Source organism: Oncorhynchus gorbuscha, linkage group LG02 (assembly GCF_021184085.1).
Source record: "Oncorhynchus gorbuscha isolate QuinsamMale2020 ecotype Even-year linkage group LG02, OgorEven_v1.0, whole genome shotgun sequence".
In the NCBI taxonomy this organism is placed as follows: Eukaryota; Metazoa; Chordata; class Actinopteri; order Salmoniformes; family Salmonidae; genus Oncorhynchus; species Oncorhynchus gorbuscha.
Genome location: NC_060174.1, coordinates 73,673,915 through 73,696,220, shown reverse-complemented (window position 1 = coordinate 73,696,220; position 22,306 = coordinate 73,673,915). Strand labels below are relative to the sequence as shown.

The window sequence follows — 22,306 nt, the reverse complement described above, 5'->3', positions numbered from 1 at the left end:
TTTCCTTTTCATGACAAAGTCAAATGAATTTGGCTGGTGGTTTGTTCATGTCTGGCCTGGGTACACAACTTTAATCATACATCCCCTGTTATTAGAACAATATTCACATTGTCATAAAGTATTTGCACGGGAATTCAAGTAGTATCCATTGTACTGTATATCTTGTCATCAGTGGCCATAAGTGTGCTGTTTTATGTTCATTTCCACTCTGTAAACATTTTCGTTTTTTGCTACTCAATGTCTGAAACTGTTCTCTTGATGCAATTTGAACCTTGTGCCCTAGTCTTATTCTCATAGCCTGCACACACACTTCAGCAGAAAATATGAAGCTTTTTGATATTTATATATTTATTCATTTATTTTTTTCTGCAATATAATATTAATATTATTGCTGCAATTCTGGAGCCTTTCCAATATTCGCTCCCCATATCCCCATTACAGGGTGCTATGTTCACATCTCATATATCATTTTTAATCTTAACACATGCTGATTATTACATGTCACAGGAGCAGGATGCAAATAAATTAAACAGTCTCTTTTTTTAATTACATGTCATAACACAATCTATCCATTCTATGAATGCTTCAGTACATGCCTTTTTCAAAGTCCATAGGAGGGGAAAAATACTTTTTTGGAACTTACAGTTTCCATTCTAGAACAAAAGCTTAACAAAGAGCACATTAATATGATATATTCTTAAAGCTGGCAATCTATGATTAATCTCTAGCACCACCCAAATCCCAGCACCCAACCCAACACCGCCATTCCCCCACCCACCCATGCCTCATAGGGGAATAAGCTGGCTTTATGCAATTATTATTACATTCAATTATTTACAGTAACTTGGAAATATGGCACCAAATTCGATAGTAAAGCAAAAACTTGTGGGTTAAAAATGTTCAAATGTTCGGTGAGTAAATACTTCTGTTTCCTGTGTAATGGAGGAATAACGGCTGGTTGGAATCCCATTCATTCCTTTAGTGCTTCATACTGTAGTCAGTCTTGTAAAATAATGCATTATACAGCGATAGGGGATTGGGGGACAGGGGGACGGGGGGACAGGGGGACGGGGGGACAGGGGGGACAGGGGGACAGGGGGACGGGACGGGGACAGGGACGGGGACAGGGGTTCCAGTTTGTGCTGAGGTGTAGTTTTGGTGTTGATTTTTGAAAACATTTTAAAGCCTTCTTTTCTGGGTTTCTAAGGGGATGATAAAAGGTGCTTCTCCTCTGCTTGGCTCCTCCTTATAGTGGATCTGCCGCAGGGAAAGAAAATAACGGAAAGAAGGAATGTTTTCATTCCCTCAGCAACTCAACTTCACCCATCGTCTCTGCTCTGACTCTGCAGAACAAAGGACATACACACTGCCTTATCTCTTGCGCACACACACACACACACACACACACACACACACACACACACACACACACACACACACACACACACACACACACACACACACACACACACACACACACACACACACACACACACACACACACACACACACACACACACACACACATATGCGCATGCATGCTCACACATACGTTCTTGCATATGCACGCATACTTAAATAAATGAAGGGACAATGTTTGACCTCTCACAAAGGCAAAGATAATATATTTATGTGAGACATTTCTTAATTTGAACTATCCTTAATTCATATTCTTACAGTAATTAGTTCCATCTCCTCTTTATCCAGTGTGTTCTCTTGGAAGGCACAACACTCCCAACAGTTTAAATCTAACTTTAGTTAGTATCTCAACTGCCATTTAGGTACTTTCTCTCTCCTGTAGAGTCCAAAAAGCTCTTCTCTCCAATAATCCTCCAGTATGACCATGTGAAGTCCCTCTGCACCCCTGAATAATGTTGCAGTGTAAAGTTAGTGCCCCTCAGGGTGGGGGGAGCTGGATTGAGTGTTCGTCCTCCCCAGAGAAATCTGTGCTCGGTCCAGAGGTCCAGGTCCCCCATTTGGAGGAGCCTCTGTCAGACATAGGCTGACTCACTGGACTGGGTCCTGCCCAGGTTGGGGGCCTGGGACACATGCGACACGTCCTTCTTACGCACCTCACAGATGGACTTCCTGCGGGCCTGAACACCCCTGACGGCCGTCTTGATCTTCCTCCAGCCCAGGTGGTTGAGCTCGGCCAGGTTGAGCAGCACACAGATGCCGCTCACCGCAAACATGAAGATCAGGAACACCGTCTTCTCTGTGGGGCGTGACACGTAACACTCCACCTCCTTCACGCAGGGGTAACGGTCACACTCAAACATCCCTGGCACGTTGAAGCCATACAGGAAGTACTGGCCTGCCAGGAAGCCGATCTCCAGCACGTTACGGAACACCACCTGGATGACGTAGAAGCGGGAGATGCCCTCCTGCCGCCGCACCTTGGCGCTCTTGGCCTGCGTGAGCCCCCGGGGTACATTTGGGATCTCCTTGACCTCCAGGTCCTGCTCCTCCTTGCCACTGTCGGGGTTCTGCACCAGGATGCCGTTGATGTTGCGCAGCTTGCGGGCGTGGTGGTCGCCTCCGCGACTGTGGTGACTTGCATGACCGTGGTCTATGTAGGGGTGTAGCATGGAGTAACTGCGGTCACGCTGCTTGGCGGACTGGTGCACAGAGTAGGTGATGAAGCATAGGCTGGGCGTACACACCAAGATGATCTGGAAGACCCAGAAGCGGATGTGGGATATGGGGAAGGCCTTGTCGTAGCAGGCCTGGTTGCAGCCCGGCTGCATAGTGTTGCAGATGAACATTATCTGCTCGTCCTCATAGACTTTTTCACCCACTATACCTACTATCAAAATACGGAAGATCACTACTACGGTCAGCAGGATCCTGGAGAGAGGGAAAGAGAGAGGGGTGGGGAAGACACATTGTCAGTTATGTGTTAAGAGGAGTGTTAAATGTAGCTACGGTTGCACAATTCTGGGATCTTTCAATAAATGTCCTGGTTTCACAGTCATCCTGGTTGGAGGATTTCGGATTTCCTCTTGATTCTGGGAGTCCTCCAACCAGGAAATGTATTGAAAGTTTTGCAACCCTAGTCAGATGTGACACAGAGTAGAAAAAATAATCATTGTAAGTCCTGTGATATTGACATGATTAATTAGACATGTTACTCGTCTATTATCATTAATTGAAAGCCAAAGCTAATGTGTTTGCAGGGTGGCTTTGGCTTTTGTCATGTGACTTGTTTCTACTGCATTATTGACTGTATGTTTGTTTTACTCCATGTGTAACTCTGTGTCGTTGTATGTGTCGAACTGCTTTGCTTTATCTTGGCCAGGTCGCAATTGTAAATGAGAACTTGTTCTCAACTAGCCTACCTGGTTAAATAAAGGTGAAATAAAAATAAAAATAAATGTGTGAATTATAGTAACATCATTTGTCTTAAGCCAATAAAAGCTGTGTTTTATATGTACCTCTGCTCAACCACAGCATATCAATGGAGACAGCAGCTCTCACACCAAGGACAAGTTTGATCAGATGTGTGTAGTGGTCGCACTCTGTGTGTGCTTGTGTGTGTGTGTGTGAATGTGTGTGTGCTTGCGTGTGTGTGTGAATGCGTGTGTGTGTGAATGCATGTGTGTGTGTGTGAATTTGTGTGTGTGCACGAATCCCTCAGCTGCTGCAGTGTGAAACGAAGAAAGGTAGGAGAGGAGAGATAGTCTCAGTCATTTCTGTGGATAATGAACATGTGGAACCCTGCATGAATATCCATCATGTTGCTGGCTGAGCGTAACCCTTCTGTCTCCTATCCAGCCAGCATCTCCATTCATTTTTCAACAGCAGACAGACAAGAGATGAGCTCTCTCCCTCTCAGCTCTGCCTGTGGAGACGTGCTGAGAGCTTAATCCCACTCCTCCTCAATCTACCCAGTACTACTACATCCACACACACCCAGACGATCTAAACCCCATTGAATAGGCTACTATACTTTATCAATGCTTCCTCACCTAAACATGGTTTATGTACTGCAATATGCTCCACTGGCATCAGCGAAAATGTCAACCAAATGACATCAGCGATGTTTAAAATTCACCGCTAGTGCTGTCCTAAAGCAATGCCCCGCCCCTCATGCTCTCTCCCTCCCTTCCTGTGTATTGATTATTTAGCCCATATTATTGGTTTGACTGATGGTGAAGTGTTCAATGGGACATTGATTGAGTGTGTGCACTTCATTTGGAGTAGCAGGTTGTAGAGTTCCTCAGAAGATGCAGACCCTCATTTTACTGTTGCTAAGCAGCTTAGATATAGCCTCCATTTACGTGAAAGAGGCAGCTACCAGTGGCTGTTCAATTAACATCTTTAGCACTGCTGAATACATATGCTGCCATTTTTAATCTCTCTCTCACCCCCCTCTCTCTTTACATCCCTCTCCTCCTATCTCTCTCTGTTCCTTTCTCTCTCTATGTCCCTCACAGTCCCTCTCTCTCTCTCTCCTAGTTCTTTCATAGTGCAGTGTCAAAGGAGACCCTGGTGTGTCTTTAAAATTAGCCCCACCTCCCCCCACACCCACTCTCCGTGGCCAGTTACCACAGCAACCCCCTACTGATCCAGTCAGAGCGGAGGCTCAGGGAGAGAGAGGAGAAGAGAGCAAGGGATGGAGGGATGAAGGAGTGAGAGAAATAAGAACTGTGTGTGAGGCGTGAGAAGATACAGAAACCTTATGAATGTAGACAGATAGACAGGCAGATGTAAAGTGAGACAAACATGCTAAATCAGGGGGAAAGACAGGCAGATGTAAAGTGAGACAAACATGCTAAATCAGGGGGAAAGACAAGCAGATGTGATGGTACAGATTCCTAGCCGGGCAGCAGAACAGGCAGAACATGTGGTACTATGGTACAGACTTTAAATAGAGTTGCATGCTGCTGCAGGACTGTTCTCACACCACCTGGGCCTCGCATGAGCATGTGTATGTGTTTGCATATGCGTGTTTATTTTTATGCGTGTATGTGAGTGTGCATGTACTGTGTGTGTGTGTGGGTGCTTGTGTATTCCCTGTGTATCCCTTGCTTGTGCGAGGTGACATGTGTGTCTGGTCGTCTGTGTTTGGAGCAGCTGTGTGTACGCTACACTGCCTCTCAGTGTGTTTGAAAATAAAACAGAAGAGATTTCTACACCTTTGGTGTTTCAGAGGTTCAATGCCATGTACATGAACATTTGCACACACTTCCACTCTTATAGAACACACATGCATGCAGGGAATCACACAAGCAAGTACACAATTACAAGTGCAGACACATAGCCATACAGACACACAGCCACACACAGTCACACAGACGCACAGCCATACATGCATTACACACACACAGCTACACAGACACACAGCCATACAGACACACACACAGCTACACAGACACACAGCTATTCAGCCATACAGACACACAGCCACACACACAGCCACACAGACACACAGCCATACATACACTACACACACAGCTACACAGACACACAGCCACACAGCCACACACACAGCCACACAGACACACAGCCATACATGCACTACACACACACACAGCTACACAGACACACAGCCATACATGCATTACACACACACAGCTACACAGACACACAGCCATACAGACACACACACACAGCCACACAGACACACAGCCATTCAGCCATACAGACACACAGCCACACACACAGCTACAGACACACAGCCATACATACACTACACACACACAGCTACACAGACACACAGCCATACAGACACACAGCCATACAGCCACACACACAGCCACACAGACACACAGCCATACATGCACTACACACACACAGCTACAGACACACAGCTACAGACACACAGCCATACAGACACACAGCCATACATGCAAGTATATTAGTATATGCCATTTAGCAGACGCTTTTATCCAAAGCGACTTACAGTCATGTGTGCATACATTCTACGTATGGGTGGTCCCGGGAATCGAACCCACTGCCCTGGCGTTACAAGCGCCATGCTCTACCAACTGAGCTACATAAGGACCACACACACACAGCTACAGACACACAGCCATACATGCACTACACACACACAGCTACAGACACACAGCCATACAGACACACAGCCATACATGCACTACACACACACAGCTACAGACACACAGCCATACATGCACTACACACACACAGCTACAGACACACAGCCATACATGCACTACACACACACAGCCATACAGACACACAGCCATACATGCACTACACACACACAGCTACAGACACACAGCCATACATGCACTACACACACACAGCTACAGACACACAGCCATACATGCACTACACACACACAGCTACAGACACACATACATACATGCACTACACACACACAGCTACAGACACACAGCCATACAGACACACAGCCATACAGACACACAGCCATACATGCACTACACACACACAGCTACAGACACACAGCCATACAGACACACAGCCATACATGCACTACACACACACAGCTACAGACACACAGCCATACATGCACTACACACACACAGCCATACAGACACACAGCCATACAGTCATACAGACACACAGCCATACAGACACACAGCCATACATGCACTACACACACACAGCTACAGACACACAGCCATACAGACACACAGCCATACATGCACTACACACACACAGCTACAGACACACAGCCATACATGCACTACATGTTCCATCGCTCAGTTGGTAGAGCATGGCGCTTGTAACGCCAGGGTAGTGGGTTCGATCCCCGGGACCACCCATACGTAGAATGTATGCACACATGACTGTAAGTCGCTTTGGATAAAAGCGTCTGCTAAATGGCATATATATACACACACAGCTACAGACACACAGCCATACATGCACTACACACACACAGCTACAGACACACAGCCATACAGACACACAGCCATACAGACACACAGCCATACAGACACACAGCCATACAGACACACAGCCATACAGACACACAGCCATACATGCACTACACACACACAGCTACAGACACACAGCCATACAGACACACAGCCATACAGACACACAGCCATACAGACACACAGCCATACAGACACACAGTCATACAGACACACAGCCATACATGCACCACACACACAGCTACAGACACACAGCCATACATGCACTACACACACAGCTACAGACACACAGCCATACATGCACCACACACACAGCTACAGACACACAGCCATACAGACACACAGCCATACAGACACACAGCCATACAGACACACAGCCATACATGCACCACACACACACTGCATTCAGAAAGTATTCAGACCCCTTCACTTTTTCCACATTTTGTTACGTTACATCCTTATTCTAAAATTGCCTAAATCGTTTCTTCCCTCGTCAATGTACACACAGTACCCCATAATGACAAAGCAAAAACAGGTTTTTAGAAATATTTGCAAATGTATAAAAAATCCCAAACTGAAATATCACATTTATGTAAGTATTCAGACCCTTAACTCAGTACTTTTACTCAACACCTTTGGCAGCGATTACAGCCGTGAGTCTTTTTGGGTATGACGCTATAAGCTTGGCATACCTGTATTTGGGGAGTTTCTCCCATTCTTCTCTGCAAATCCTCTCAAGCTCTGTCAGGTTGGATGGGGAGCATTGCTGCACAGCTATTTTCAGGTCTCTCTAGACATGTTCGATTGGGTTCATGTCTGGGCTGTGGCTGGGCCACTCAAGGACATTCAGAGACTTGTCCCGAAGCCACTCCTGCATTGTCTTGGCTGTGTACTTTGGGTGGTTGTCCCGTTGGAAGGTGAACCATCGCCCCAGTCTGTGTCACACCTGCTCCCGCTCTTCCTCCCTCTGGCGGTCGAGGGCGCCAGACTCCCCAACACTTCCAGTACGCACACCTGCTCCCGCTCTTCCTCCCTCTGGCGGTCGAGGGCGCCAGACTCCCCAACACTTCCAGTACGCACACCTGCTCCCGCTCTTCCTCCCTCTGGCGGTCGAGGGCGCCAGACTCCCCAACACTTCCAGGAGGCACACCTGCCTTTCCCCGTCATGCGCATCAGTGCTCATTGGACTCACGTGGACTCAATTACTTGTGTAATTTCCTTCCCTATTTCTGTCTGTTTCCTAGCTCTGTTCCCTGCATCATGATTGTTTGTCATATGTTCTTGTTTACCTGTGTGCTGACGCTGTTCCGGTCGTGTTTCATGTCTGTCCCTGAATAAATGTTTGACTCCCCGTACCTGCTTCTCATCTCCGGCGTCAGGTCCTTGCAGTCTGAGGTCCTGAGCACTCTGGAGCAGGTTTTCATCAAGGATCTCTCTGTTCCATTCATATTTCCCTCAATCCTGACTAGTCGCCCAGTCCCTGCCACTGAAAAACGTCCCCACAGCATGATGCTGCCACCAACATAATTCATCGTAGGGATGGTGCCAGGTTTCCTCCAGATGTGACGCTTGGCATTCAGGCCAAATAGTTCAATCTTGGTTTCATCAGACAAGAGAATCTTGTTTCTCATGGTCTGAGAGTCCTTTAGGTGCCTTTTGGCAAACTCCAAGTGGGCTGTCATGTACTGAGGAATGGCTTCTGTCTGGCCACTCTACCATAAAGGCCTGATTGGTGGAGTGCTGCAGAGATGGTTGTCCTTCTGGAAGGTTCTCCCATCTCTACAGAGGAGCTCTGGAGTTTTGTCAGAGTGACCATCGGGTTCTTGGTCACCTCACTGACCAAGGCCCTTCTCCCCCGATTGCTTAGTTTGGCCCGAGCAGCCAGCTCTAGGAAGAGTCTTTGTGCTTCCAAACGTCTTCCATTTAAGAATGATGGAGGCCACTGTGTTCTTGGTGACCTTCAATACTGCAGAAAAAAATGGTACCCTTCCCCAAATCTGTGCCTCAACACAATCCTGTCTCGAAGCTCTACGGACAATTCCTTCAACCTCATGGCTTGGTTTTTGCTCTGACATGCACTGTCAACTGTGAGACCTTATATAGACAGGTGTTTGACTTTCCAAATCATGTCCAATCAATTGAATTTACCACAGGTGGACTCCGATCAAGTTGTAGAAACATCTCAAGGATGATTAATGGAAACAGGATGCACCTGAGCTCAATGTCGAGTCTCATAGCAAAGGGTCTGAATACTTGTGAAAGAATAAGTTATTATAAGGTAAGGTATTTCTGTTTTAAAAATTCATAAAATTGCAAACATTTCTAAGAACCTGTTTTCTATTTGTCATTATGGGGTATTGTGTGTAGATTGAGGAGGGAAAATACTAATTTAATACATTTTAGAATAAGGTTGTAATGTAACAAAATATGGAAAAGGTGTAGGGGTCTGAATACTTTCCGAATGCACTGTAAGTGTTTGTCTCCTTGATGGTTTGACTGAAAGTGAGGGTATTGATGTTTCTCAGCAAGGCATTTGACACTCCTAGATGAAAGCATGTTGTGTCCTGTTTCACAAAGCTAATGGCAAAGAACCTTATTATCCCTACTGTATCTCTGGGTTTTGAAATGTGAGAATCTACACAGCTGCAGCTGCTGATTGCCCTGTTAATGTATTGAATGGATAATAGAACAAGACAAGCTTCTGTATCTCAACAATGAAGGAGTCTGAGTGTGACAGAGCCTCTGTCAAGTCGTCACAGAGATGCTCTGAGTGAGTTTGTGTTGCAGCAGTTCCCTTGGTGCAGCCTGGTCCAGGTCCTGCTGTCACAGCGAGTGACTGTCATCATCATTCAAACACCTGCTGTGTGCTGCATCAGAGGGGCGGGCCCTGCGCTGCACCTAGGCTACACTACACAAGCTGTCTGTTCACACGTCCACGGCATAGGACCGTATGGTTTCTAACTAACCCATAATCAACATTACAGATGTGTTCATTATGCCTCATGTTTGAGGTATTCTTGTACTGAATAGTTGCAAATATTTTCATATTCTGTATTTCCCGGGAAAGGCACAGGTCATTACATTTCCCTCTTATGTATTAGGTTCTGCAGAATTCACAGGGTTGCTTTGCCTGCAATGTTTGACAGGGGCTACGTGATGGTGTTGCACAGTGTGAGTTTTACTGCGGTCCTGAGCTGTTGGTTTATTCAGGTGTTAGACTGTTTGGGTGTAAGTGTTACATGGTTTGGGATTGCCGTGTGTGTGTGTGTGTGTGTGTGTGTGTGTGTGTGTGTGTGTGTGTGTGTGTGTGTGTGTGTGTGTGTGTGTGTGTGTGTGTGTGTGTGTGTGTGTGTGTGTGTGTGTGTGTGTGTGTGTGTGTGTGTGTGTGTGTGTGTGTGTGTGTTATTCTGCTTTAGAACAGGATAATCAGCATGAAGTAGATTGCTGCATTAGCAGAAAGCAGTGGAAAAAGGTCATCTAGAAACATCAGTTAAACCCTGCCGAGAGAGCAAACGAAGGCAGGAAGGCCCTTAGGCCCTCACCATCTGAATATCCCACTCCAGAAGATCAAAAAGATGTTTGACTATCATTAGAAGTTCGCCTGCTTGTTTTGGAAGCTCTTCAATCAAGCCAACGGCGTAATTTACTCGAGGCCATTGCTTTAACTGGTTGAACTGGTTGAACTGGTTGAACTGGGTGAACTGGGTGAACTGGGTGAACTGGTTGAACTGGTTGAACTGGTTGAACTGCTTGAACTGGTTGAACTGGTCCAGAGGATCCAGGATGGGGATCCAGGCACCACATCTACACAGCTCAGATCACTTACAGCAAGACTGGCTGGAACATGTCTTACATCAGTCAATCTCATACCTAGAAAACCAGACGATTCGCCCCACTGTGACCAAAACATACTTTCAAGGTATTTAAAATGCTATAGATTTTCTCAAACCGTATGTGTTAGAATTCACCAATAATCATGGCGATGAATCATTCCTTAATGAGGATATTGCATCAAATGTGCACATATACACAGTTGTGAGTTACTATAGAAACAGCCTGTCCAGATGAATGTACCAGTGAGGAAGGCATTCTTGGCTGGTATGGAATGTGATGTAAACCACCACCGCCAGGTCTCTGATTGGAGACCCAATCATCCAGCTAAAGAGCATGTCTGATTGCAGCCCAAGTGGATAATTGAATCTCTAGCTATCTTTGGTCTAGGATGATGTCACAGTCATGAATCAGAGCAGGCTCTTAGAACTCCTACAGTAATGGTGAAAGGTATAGAAACAGCAAGTACACTGAGTGTAGAGCCAGTGTCTATTGAATGGTGGTTTATACAAGCAATGGTGTGTTGGTAATGCTAAATGGCCAGGATGTCTTTACAGTATAGTCAATTAATGTTATGTGTAGCCTCTAAACACTCTGCAGCTCTGCTGCATTGTTTCTACAGTATACTTTAGATTAGCTGATGTGTAGGCTGTGTAATCTGTTTTAGCAGCTCCAGTGTTAGGTCTATGGCAGCCTCGTCGCGAACCAGGCCATGACAACGACCTGGTTTTGGAGGTCTGGCATGGTAGACTATGGTAGCTCCTGTAGTAGTTGGTGTGCTGGCTGGACATCCAGGCCCTGGCTCTTCGAAAGGCTCTCACACGTTCATCCATACAGCAGCTGCTGCTGCCAGCCTTCAGAGGCTGCGCCGGCTCTGAGCACTGACCCCAGATGCACAGGGAAAACACCCACACACCAGCTCACACACACACACACACACACACTGACACATATGCATACACATATATACACACGCTGATGATGCTCACAGACTCATGAATACGCTAGGTCATGATCTCACATGCTATGCATACATACACTGTACCTCTCAAACACATACGAGCTCACCCCACGAGTACTCACACATAGGCCTGCATACAGCCAGAATTAGCATAAACACAAATACATTGTGGACAGTGGACAAACAGCAAGGGCACAAGAACAGAGAGCAGTCACATAATATTCAGCCACACATACTGGACACCCAGAGTGAAAATGTTATTTCACCTCATACGGAGCATGTCTCCGTAACAAGACACAGCTAATTGCTTATGGCAGCACATAATGAAGACCTGACCAAGCACAGAGATTAGAGAGCTGCATTACATTACAACACACTGGCTATCGCACTGAAGGAGCATCTCGTCATCTCCCCCCTCTCTCCGTCTCTCCCTCTCTACCTCCCTCTTTCAATTAGTGTTTGAGCTAGTTGGTGAATATTGTATGGCATCACTATTCTCCTCTGTGAATATGGGAAATGGAAAAGAAGCAAATACTAACTATATGTAACAGCCGTCTTATTTTGTATCAAATATTGAGAATGTTTTTAATCAAATGTGTCTGAAAAAACACGTGGCTCAGTTGGTAGAGCATGGTGTTTGCAATGACAGGGTTGTGGGTTTGATTTCACGAGGGACCAGTATGAAAATGTATACACCCACTACTGTAAGATGCTCTGGATAAGACTGTCTGCTAAAATGTAAAAATCTAGCCCGATGCTGTGGGTGTATCCAATCCAGTATGGCTGTCTCCTCTGCAGTAGGGTCAGTTAGCATCTCCAGTGTATTGAGTAATGACACAGATTCTCCATGCCACTGATTGTGATAACAACCTGTGCTGCCAACTCAGATACTCTGCAGATGGAAACTTACCCTCTTTTTTTCCTCAGCCTCTGCAGTGCTATCCCTTCCTTCCCATCCCTCAATCCCCTCATTTCCATTGTTTAATCTCTCCCTGATCCCCTAGTCCTCCATTCTCTCTCTCTCTTCCTGCTCCATTCATCTCTGGCACTGACCCCACTACAGCATTGCAGTGGAGAAAATGATGCATCAACACACTTCCTTTCCCTTTTACCTGCAAGGTGTTTAACCTGATTTAATACAGGAACTACCCCCCGGCTTATTTCTCTCCTGGAAGAGCACATTAACGCTTTGTAAGAGAGATCACAGGCGCGCGTGTGTGTGCGTCAGAATGAAGCAGAGCAAAGGGGGGGGGGGGGGGGGGGTGAGAGATAGCCTATAGAGGACAGTTAGGACAAAGGGACAGTATAAGGCACAGTGACTGCAGGGGTGGGCAGACCGCTGCTACATTTACATACACTACTGTAGGTGCAAAATGGCTGACCTGACCCTGATATATAACGACTAGCAGAGCCACATCTCTGAAACAGCAGTCTGACCACATGAAACAATTTCACAACCAGGCCTGCACCAACACGTTGCAGTAGCTTAAAGAATCACCCTGTATACATGCACCATGTACGTATCTAAACACTCAGTCCCATTTCTGCAGTTGCTATTAAGAATCTAAATTCACACAGACAGAATGGACTGATAGAGGGCCACCACAGAGATATTGGGTTACTGCTAACATCTAGAGGCCACACAGACAGGACTAACAGATTGAACATGGCCCAAACACTAAGGTATCAGTTACAACACACCCTCATGTCCTCACCAGCGGCAGGAGAAACCAGAGGAATGCAGGCTACTGAGCGTCAAAATGTACAAATAAAAAGCGACTTAACTGTGGTGCACTATAGGGTCCCTATTCACATGATCACTCTAGTCATCTGACCATGTCTGGTATAGAGTGTGGAAACACCTCGATGCCTTTAACTCCACATATATAAATACTACAGAAGGAGACAATGAGAAAAAGGATGGACCCACGTTTAGCTTGAGGAGAATTAGTCATCAAATATGTTTGATATGAGGGGAAAAGCCTTTCTTGTCGGGCCTGTAAAGTGCATGATCAACAGCAGCGCTCAGATTAAGAATAAAAGACACGAACAGAAGTCCATGTCAGCATTAATAATGTGCTCTGTCAGACACCGCAAACACATTTGTTGTCTCTGCTCCTGAATGATTGTAGGCGTTTCTTCATTCGTTGATTCATTCTCTGATTAATGTATTCCTCTTTTGCACCCAACAGACTATCATTGATTCTAGTTGCCAGACAGGGGCTTGATCTAAACTCAAAGGAGATGGAAAATGCAGATCCCTTATCCTGTTCATCATCGTATGGCATTTGGACAAATGGGGAGATACAGTATGTGTCCACACTCACACATTTGGTTTGGTTGTTTGTGTAGTCTACTTTATCAGTATTTTTCAGAACTTTGATCTACTTTAGCATGACCCCAAATCATATCCACCACTGGGACACCCTGATGAACTCGTTAGCCGATTCGCCTTGGTGGATTTGAATTATGACTTCGCCCACACATTAAAGGCTTTTCAACTTGCAGACCCACACGAGTGCCTGAACTTGGATTTGTTATCCCACTTAGCTCCTATTTGTGGTTATAATTATTCCTTTTGCTTTTCATACCCACCATGTTGAATAATGTGAAATAATAATAATATAGTGATACTACACTACAACCTACATTTAACACCATGAACATTGTTGTGACATTTCATAGTACAAAAGCACTGTGCAAAGTGCAAACATTACCATAAATCTCATTATAATCTAGCAACACTATTTCATTTGAAACCTTCTTAAACAACGTGCTATGAAGAGGTGACTTTAAGTATTGCTCAGTTTACTAAACTCAAGTTAAATAATCCCCTCCGATTTGATTATTTAGTAAATTATTTAACTTGAGTTTAGTAAACTAAGCAAAACATAAATAGTTGCTTCTTCATAACGCACATTGTTGAAGAAAAGTTTCAAATGAAATAGCGCTGCTAGATTATAATGAGATTTATGGTAATGTTTGTACTTTGCACAGTGCTTTTGCACTAGGAAAATGTCGCCCTCAGTCTCTATTTAGACTGCTGTATATAGCCTTCTAGCCACATACTCTGATAAACATGTACGTGCACACACATACACAGACAAACACATACACAGACAAACACATACACAGACAAACACATACACACATACACAGACAAACACATACACAGACAAACACATACACACATACACAGACAAACACATACACAGACAAACACATACACACACATACACAGACAGACACACATACACAGACAAACACATACACAGACAGACACAGACACACAGACAGACACAGACACACATACACAGACAAACACATACACAGACAAACACATACACAGACATACACAGACAGACACAGACACACATACACAGACAAACACATACACAGACAAACACATACACAGATAGACACAGACACACATACACAGACAGACAGACAGACATACACAGACAAACACATACACAGATAAACAGACATACACAGACATACACAGACAAACACATACACAGACAGACACAGACACACATACACAGACAGACAGACAGACATACACAGACAAACACATACACAGACACACACATACACAGATAAACAGACATACACAGACAAACACAGACATACACAGATAAACACAGACATGCACAGACATACACATACACAGACATACATACACACACACACACACACACACACACACACACACACACACACACACACACACACACACACACACACACACACACACACACACACACACACACACACACACACACACACACACACACACACACACACACACACACACACACACACACACACACAAAAAAAAGACAAAAGCACAAAAACAGACACAAACACAGACACGCAGTGATTGTACTGTGCTTGTACGAGAGAGAAGGTCAGGCTTTGCCCTTGCTGGGGACTACCTGGGGTTGAGGTTAATGAGCACAGCAGTGCAGCTGGCCTCCATGTTAACATAGGTAGCCAAGCTCTGTAGACTTCCTCTCTACTGCACGGTACTGCAATCCTGAAAGCCTATAGCTGTATGCTTCACTGGGTAAGCAAGCATATGGAAATATCGTGTGTGATTTTTCCATACAGGGGACAAGTGCAGTTTACCAGTGTGAGTAACTCACATTGTGGTTAATGGGTGGAAAATCACACTTTGAATTTGACTAATCACCCAGGCGAGAGACGATGAAGCATATTTTTCACATGCCAGAGAAAAAAATCTGCCATTACAGTATGTTTGTCCTCAGTACATGTCTCCACTGCTAATAAGACTCCAATCTGCTCATGCATAACCTTCTGTCACTACACTCCAGTAACTACAGAACACACAAAACCACAAGAAGCAATCTCTCCTCTGCCAAGTTCAGAATAATTTCCTCCATCTCATCCTGCTCACCCACACCTTCATTTCTGTCCTCTGAATCTCTTTTCTCTGTATGTCTCGCTCTCCTCCTCCTCCTCCTACTAGAGACTCCCATTGCCCCTCCATAAATACCAGGACCAATAGGTGAAATCAACACAGGAGCTTGGCTGAATTAGCCCTAATGCCCAGTAATACCAGCTCTTGGTTATGTGCAATTAGCTTTGCCTTAAATAATGATGGGCACAGAAGGGGGGAATGGCCGAGGAGGGGAGGGGCGGGGAGGAGGCTACTGCTGGGACAGTCCTCAGGGATACCACCAACCCAGTTAACACTCAAAACACACATACATTTAAGTTTTTGTCATTTAGCAGATGCTCTTATCCAGAGCGACTTACAGGAGCAATTAAGGTTAAGAGCCTTGCTCAAGGGCACATCGACATATTTGTCATCTAGTCGGATCGGGGATTCGAACCAGTGACCTTTCGGTTACTGGTCCAATGCTCTAAACTGCTAGGCTATCTACCAAAACACCAACACACCTTCAATAAAAAAACACACACAAGCATTTCCCATCACAAAACACACACACAAAACTATTTTTACACACACAGACACTGGTGATGAGTGGCAGGAGGACAGTCTTACCTCCCAATCATGGTAGAATGTTGCTGGACAGCAGCCTCGAGCAGCCGCTCCAGAATGGTCCACTCCCCCATGGTCATTGAAAGACAGATTCAGCCTAAGGAGGAACCGGGTCTCCGGGGCTCTTCCCCTCTTCCTCCCGCTCCTCCTCCCCCTCCTCCTGGGCTCAGCGCTCCTGACGGTCCCCAGCCAGAGGGGGCGCATCCGCCCCCGTCCCACACCAGCTTCTTCTGACCTCTACTCGTTGACCTGGCCGATGGTTCTCTATGGGAGTGACTGTGTGGGGGTGAACGTGTGTGCCCTCCCTCGGTCCGGTCCCGTTGTGCTCTTCTCTTCCTGGCAGAGGAGTGGTGCCGTCTGCCTCTCCTCCTCTCTCCTCCTCTCTCCCTCCCTCCCCCTCCCTGTGTAGTGAAGCTTGTCTTCCCCCTGCTGCACCACTCAGATCTATGCTATAGCTCACTGTATGTGACAGCCATGATCTTGCTCTCTCCTTCTCTCCCTCCTCCCCCTCTTTCTCCCCCTCACTCCCGCTCTTCCCTGCCCTCTCTCGCTCTGTGCTCCACCCTACCCCCAGGGCTGTCCTGGTACCTCAGATGCACTCCCTCCCATCAGTGTGAAGCTCTTGTCCTTGCATTGTGTTCAGTACTTTCCCTGTACCCTGCCTCCTCTAACCCAGCACACAACACACTGCACCCAGCTGACCTCTCCTCTGCACACCTCCACGCGCAGCCACACACACACACACACGCTAAAACTCGAGGACCGACTTTCACTGCCTGAATCCTCCCTATATTTACTACACTATGATGTAAAGACACATTTGCACATAAAGCTCCTGCCATGCACTGTATTGCTTACTGAAATTCATAGTCATGGGAACGTTGGCTCCTCCACCCCCAATCACTACAAGAAACAGTAAAAAAAAACAGACAAAATAAACGCCGGCACACACACTCAATCAGCTGCCTTGCTGCATACACTTAGGCAGCGGTGCTGCAGACCTGCTGTCCTCTATCGTCCCTCTGGCTAATTCCAGCAGAGTCCTCCGCCTGGAGTCATGTCTGCCGCAGAGAGCAGGGATGAGTGGCTATCCTCCTGGAAAACCATCATCTCTCTCTTCTCTCCCTCTCTTTGCTCTTTATCTCTCCTTGCTCCCTCCTTTCCCCTCTCCTTATGTTTGTGTTCTGAGCTCAGTCTCTCTGATTACCTATCTCTCTCTAGGTCTCGCTCCTTGTTCCTCCCTCTCCTTTCAGCACTCTCTCACTCTCTCTGGTTCACTCTCTCACTCGATCTCTGTCAAACTACGTAAGCATGCCACATTCCCCCCTTCAGACCCCTCTCTTTCTCTTTCTCTCCCTCCTCCCTCCCTATTTCCTTATCTGGTAAATGTGCTAGGATTGCTAGTCTGATCGCTGGTTCACTTGTGCTTGCAAGAATGCCTCCCTTGTGCCGTCTCGGTTCTCTCCTCCTGTTCTATTGGAATGAGGGATTCTACCGCCACCCTTCCTTCCTTCCTTCCTTCCTTCCTTCCTTCCTTCCTTCCTTCCTTCCTTCCTTCCTTCCTTCCTTCCTTCCTTCCTTCCTTCCTTCCTTCCTTCCTTCCTTCCTTCCTTCCTTCCTTCCTTCCTTCTACAATCCTTTGTCTCAATGTGGAGTCTCTTTCTCTCTCACGGTCACTCTGTCTCTCATCATCCTCTCGTACACATGGTCTCGTCTCTCTTCTCTCACTCTCTCATTCTCTCTGTTACACATCACCCTCCTCATGCCTCTGTCGAGAGGATTACAGGAGAGAATCATGGTTCTGCTCCTCCTCCCCATTACCCCTCTGCCCCTTCCTGTTACTGTATTCAGCATGACCGCACACTTATTTGTCTCTGCCCCCACCTTCTCTCCCCCTTACTGTATTTTCCTCCCCACTCCTCCTCATTCCCCTTCACACATTCTGTCCATTTCCCCTTCTCCATTCCACCCCCAACTTTCTCTGGAAAGATGAGCCCAGTACAGTATTCTGCTGAAAGCTGAATTCATTAGATGAATATAATGGCGGTGTGATACAGTACATAGACTACCCCCACGTGCCCCCACACACACACTTGCTCTGCCACATTGGTACAGTAGCCACTGTGAGTCACACACCAACAGTAACAGCATCAAGGGGAAGAATATCCAATGTTTCTTGTCTGAACAGGGACACGGATAATATACATCTAGCTGGTTTTCTGTGCATCGGCAGGACAGAAGGACAGCGTCAGGTAAGATCAGGGGATGGTGTGTGTCTCTTTGTTAACAACAGCTGGTGAGCAATCTATACTATTAAGGAAGTCTCGAGGTTCTGCTCGCCTGAGTTAGAATACCTCATGATAACCTGCAGACCATACTATTCACCAAGAGTGTTATCATCTTTATTTTTTTGTAGCTGTCTATTTACTGCACTCAATGAGCTGTATAGGACCATAAGTAAACAAGAAAATGCTCATCCAGGGGCTGCTCTGATACTGGCCTGTGATTTTAATGCAGGACAACTCAACTCTCCCTCTTACCTCATTTCTACCAGCATTTCACCTGTACAACTAGATGTCCTTTACTCACACAAAGATGCAGAGATCAAAATAAACACCTACGTCAGAATGCTGTTCAATGTCTACAGCTCAGCTCACCTCCACCCTCATCACTAAGCTAAGGACCCAGGGACTGAACACCTCCCTCTGCAACTGGATCACACTCCCAGTATGGTTAGTGTAGGCAACAACACATCCGCCACTCTGACTCTCAACACGGGAGCACCTCAGGGGTGCGTTCTCAGCCCCCTCCTGTACTCCCGGTTCACCCACAACTGCATGGCAGCGCATAACTCCAACACCATCATTAAGTTTGCCGACGACACGATGGGAATAGGCACGATCACCAAAACGATGAGACAGCCTATGGGGAGGAGGTCCGAGACCTGGCAATGTGGTGCTAGGACAACAACCTGTCCCTCAATGTCAGCAATACAAAGGAGCTGATAGTGTACAACAGGAAACGGAAGACCGAACATGCCTCCATTAACATTGACGGGGCTGTAGAGGAGCGGGTTGAGAGCTTCAAGTTCCTCAGTGTCTACATCACTAAGGATCTACCATGGTCCACACACACCAACACAGTCGAGAAGAGGGCATGACAACGTCTCTTCCCCCTCAGGAGGTTGATAAGATTTGGTATGGGCCCCAGATCCTCAAAAAGTTATATAGCTGCACCATTGAAAGCATCTTGACTGGCAGCATCACCACTTGGTATGGTAACTGCTTGGCATCGGATCTCAAGGCGCTACAGAAGTTAGGCCGTCTGGCCCAGTACATTACTGGGGCCGAGCTCCCTGCCATCCAGGACCTTTAAACCAGGCGGTGTCAGAGGAATGCGCAAAAAACTCTCAAAGACTCCAGCCAATCAAGTCATAGACTGTTCTCTCTAGTACCGCATGGCAAATGGTACCAATGCATCAAGTCTGACAGGACCCCGAACAGCTTCTACCCCCAAGCCATAAGACTGCTAAATAGTTAGTTAAATAGTTTACGAAGCATGTGATCAAAAAATGTTATTTGAAGAAAGGACAGACCGAGAGATATGGAGATTTAGAACATAAGAAGAAATAGAGGGAGGTAAGAGGCAGGGAGAGTGGTGGTGGTGGGGGGGGGGGGGCTTCAGGTTGCATGCAGGCTTGTGAGAGGTAAGTAGGAAACGTGCCTCTGTGATGCCATGGTAACAGTGCATGCAATGATATTGCATACCCTCATACAAAACCAGCTACGGATCAGGCTAGAGGGAGCAAGTTCACAACCACAGACCTTACACAGCAACTACTGCAGTGAATCATGTACAGTGCCTTGCGAAAGTATTCGGCCCCCTTGAACTTTGCGACCTTTTGCCACATTTCAGGCTTTAAACTTAAAGATATAAAACTGTATTTTTTTTGTGAAGAATCAACAACAAGTGGGACACAATCATGAAGTGGAACGACATTTATTGGATATTTCAAACTTTTTTAACAAATCAAAAAGTGAAAAATTGGGCGTGCAAAATTATTCAGCCCCTTTACTTTCAGTGCAGCAAACTCTCTCCAGAAGTTCAGTGAGGATCTCTGAATGATCCAATGTTGACCTAAATGACTAATGATGATAAATACAATCCACCTGTGTGTAATCAAGTCTCTGTATAAATGCACCTGCACTGTGATAGTCTCAGAGGTCTGTTAAAAGCGCAGAGAGCATCATGAAGAACAAGGAACACACCAGGCAGGTCCGAGATACTGTTGTGAAGAAGTTTAAAGCCGGATTTGGATACAAAAAGATTTCCAAAGCTTTAAACATCCCAAGGAGCACTGTGCAAGCGATAATATTGAAATGGAAGGAGTATCAGATCACTGCAAATCTAACAAGACCTGGCCGTCCCTCTAAACTTTCAGCTCATACAAGGAGAAGACTGATCAGAGATGCAGCCAATGGGCCCATGATCACTCTGGATGAACTGCAGAGATCTACAGCTGAGGTGGGAGACTCTGTCCATAGGACAACAATCAGTTGTATATTGCACAAATCTGGCCTTTATGGAAGAATGGCAAGAAGAAAGACATTTCTTAAAGATATCCATAAAAAGTGTCGTTAAGTTTTCCACAAGCCAACTGGGAGACACACCAAACATGTGGAAGAAGGTGCTCTGGTCAGATGAAACCAAAATTGAACTTTTTGGCAACAATGCAAAACGTTATGTTTGGCGTAAAAGCAACACAGCTCATCACCCTGAACACACCATCCCCACTGTCAAACATGGTGGTGGCAGCATCATGGTTTGGGCCTGCTTTTCTTCAGCAGGGACAGGGAAGATGGTTAAAATTGATGGGAAGATGGATGGAGCCAAATACAGGACCATTCTGGAAGAAAACCTGATGGAGTCTTCAAAAGACCTGAGACTAGGACGGAGATTTGTCTTCCAACAAGACAATGATCCAAAACATAAAGCAAAATCTACAATGGAATGGTTGAAAAATAAACATATCCAGGTGTTAGAATGGCCAAGTCAAAGTCCAGACCTGAATCCAATTGAGAATCTGTGGAAAGAACTGAAAACTGCTGTTCAAATGCTCTCCATCCAACCTCACTGAGCTCGAGCTGTTTTGCAAGGAGGAATGGGAAAAAATTCAGTCTCTCGATGTGCAAAACTGATAGAGACATACCCCAAGCGACCCAAACGCAGCAAAAGGTGGCGCTACAAAGTATTAACTTAAGGGGGCTGAATAATTTCGCACGCCCAATTTTTCAGTTTTTGATTTGTTAAAAAAGTTTGAAATATCCAATAAATGTCGTTCCACTTCATGATTGTGTCACACTTGTTGATTCTTCACAAATAAATAGTTTTATATCATTATGTTTGAAGCCTGAAATGTGGCAAAAGGTCGCAAAGTTCAAGGGGGCCAAATACTTTCGCAAGGCACTGTATCTAGCTCTGTGTGTGTGAGAGAGAGATAGAAAGAGCAGATAGGGACAGAGAGGGAACCTTGTGTGTGTTTAGCATCTTGGGCGTAATTTAGGGTATCATCCTCATCAAGGACACATGGTGTATCAGTCCTGAGACAGTGGAATG

General features: G+C 45.9%; 1 protein-coding gene across 1 annotated transcript; it reads right to left on the bottom strand.

Moving 5' to 3' along the window:
* Window positions 1-337: 337 nt before the first annotated feature.
* Window positions 338-17,064, bottom strand: LOC124009285 (gap junction delta-2 protein-like). Its single transcript, XM_046320926.1, has 2 exons — window positions 16,694-17,064; window positions 338-2,847 (listed from the first exon to the last, which is right to left on the bottom strand). Exons 1-2 carry the CDS (start codon window positions 16,768-16,770, stop codon window positions 1,992-1,994), a joined length of 933 nt encoding a protein of 310 aa, XP_046176882.1. The 5' UTR covers window positions 16,771-17,064; the 3' UTR covers window positions 338-1,991.
* Window positions 17,065-22,306: the final 5,242 nt, after the last annotated feature.

Bases quoted from the DNA above. Each gene is read 5' to 3' on its own strand.
- LOC124009285 (XM_046320926.1), bottom strand. From the start codon at position 16,770: ATGACCATGGGGGAGTGGACCATTCTGGAGCGGCTGCTCGAGGCTGCT. The intron at 2,848-16,693 runs GTAAGACTGTCC...CCCTCTCTCCAG, and splicing joins CATTCTACCATGATTGGGAG to GATCCTGCTGACCGTAGTAG.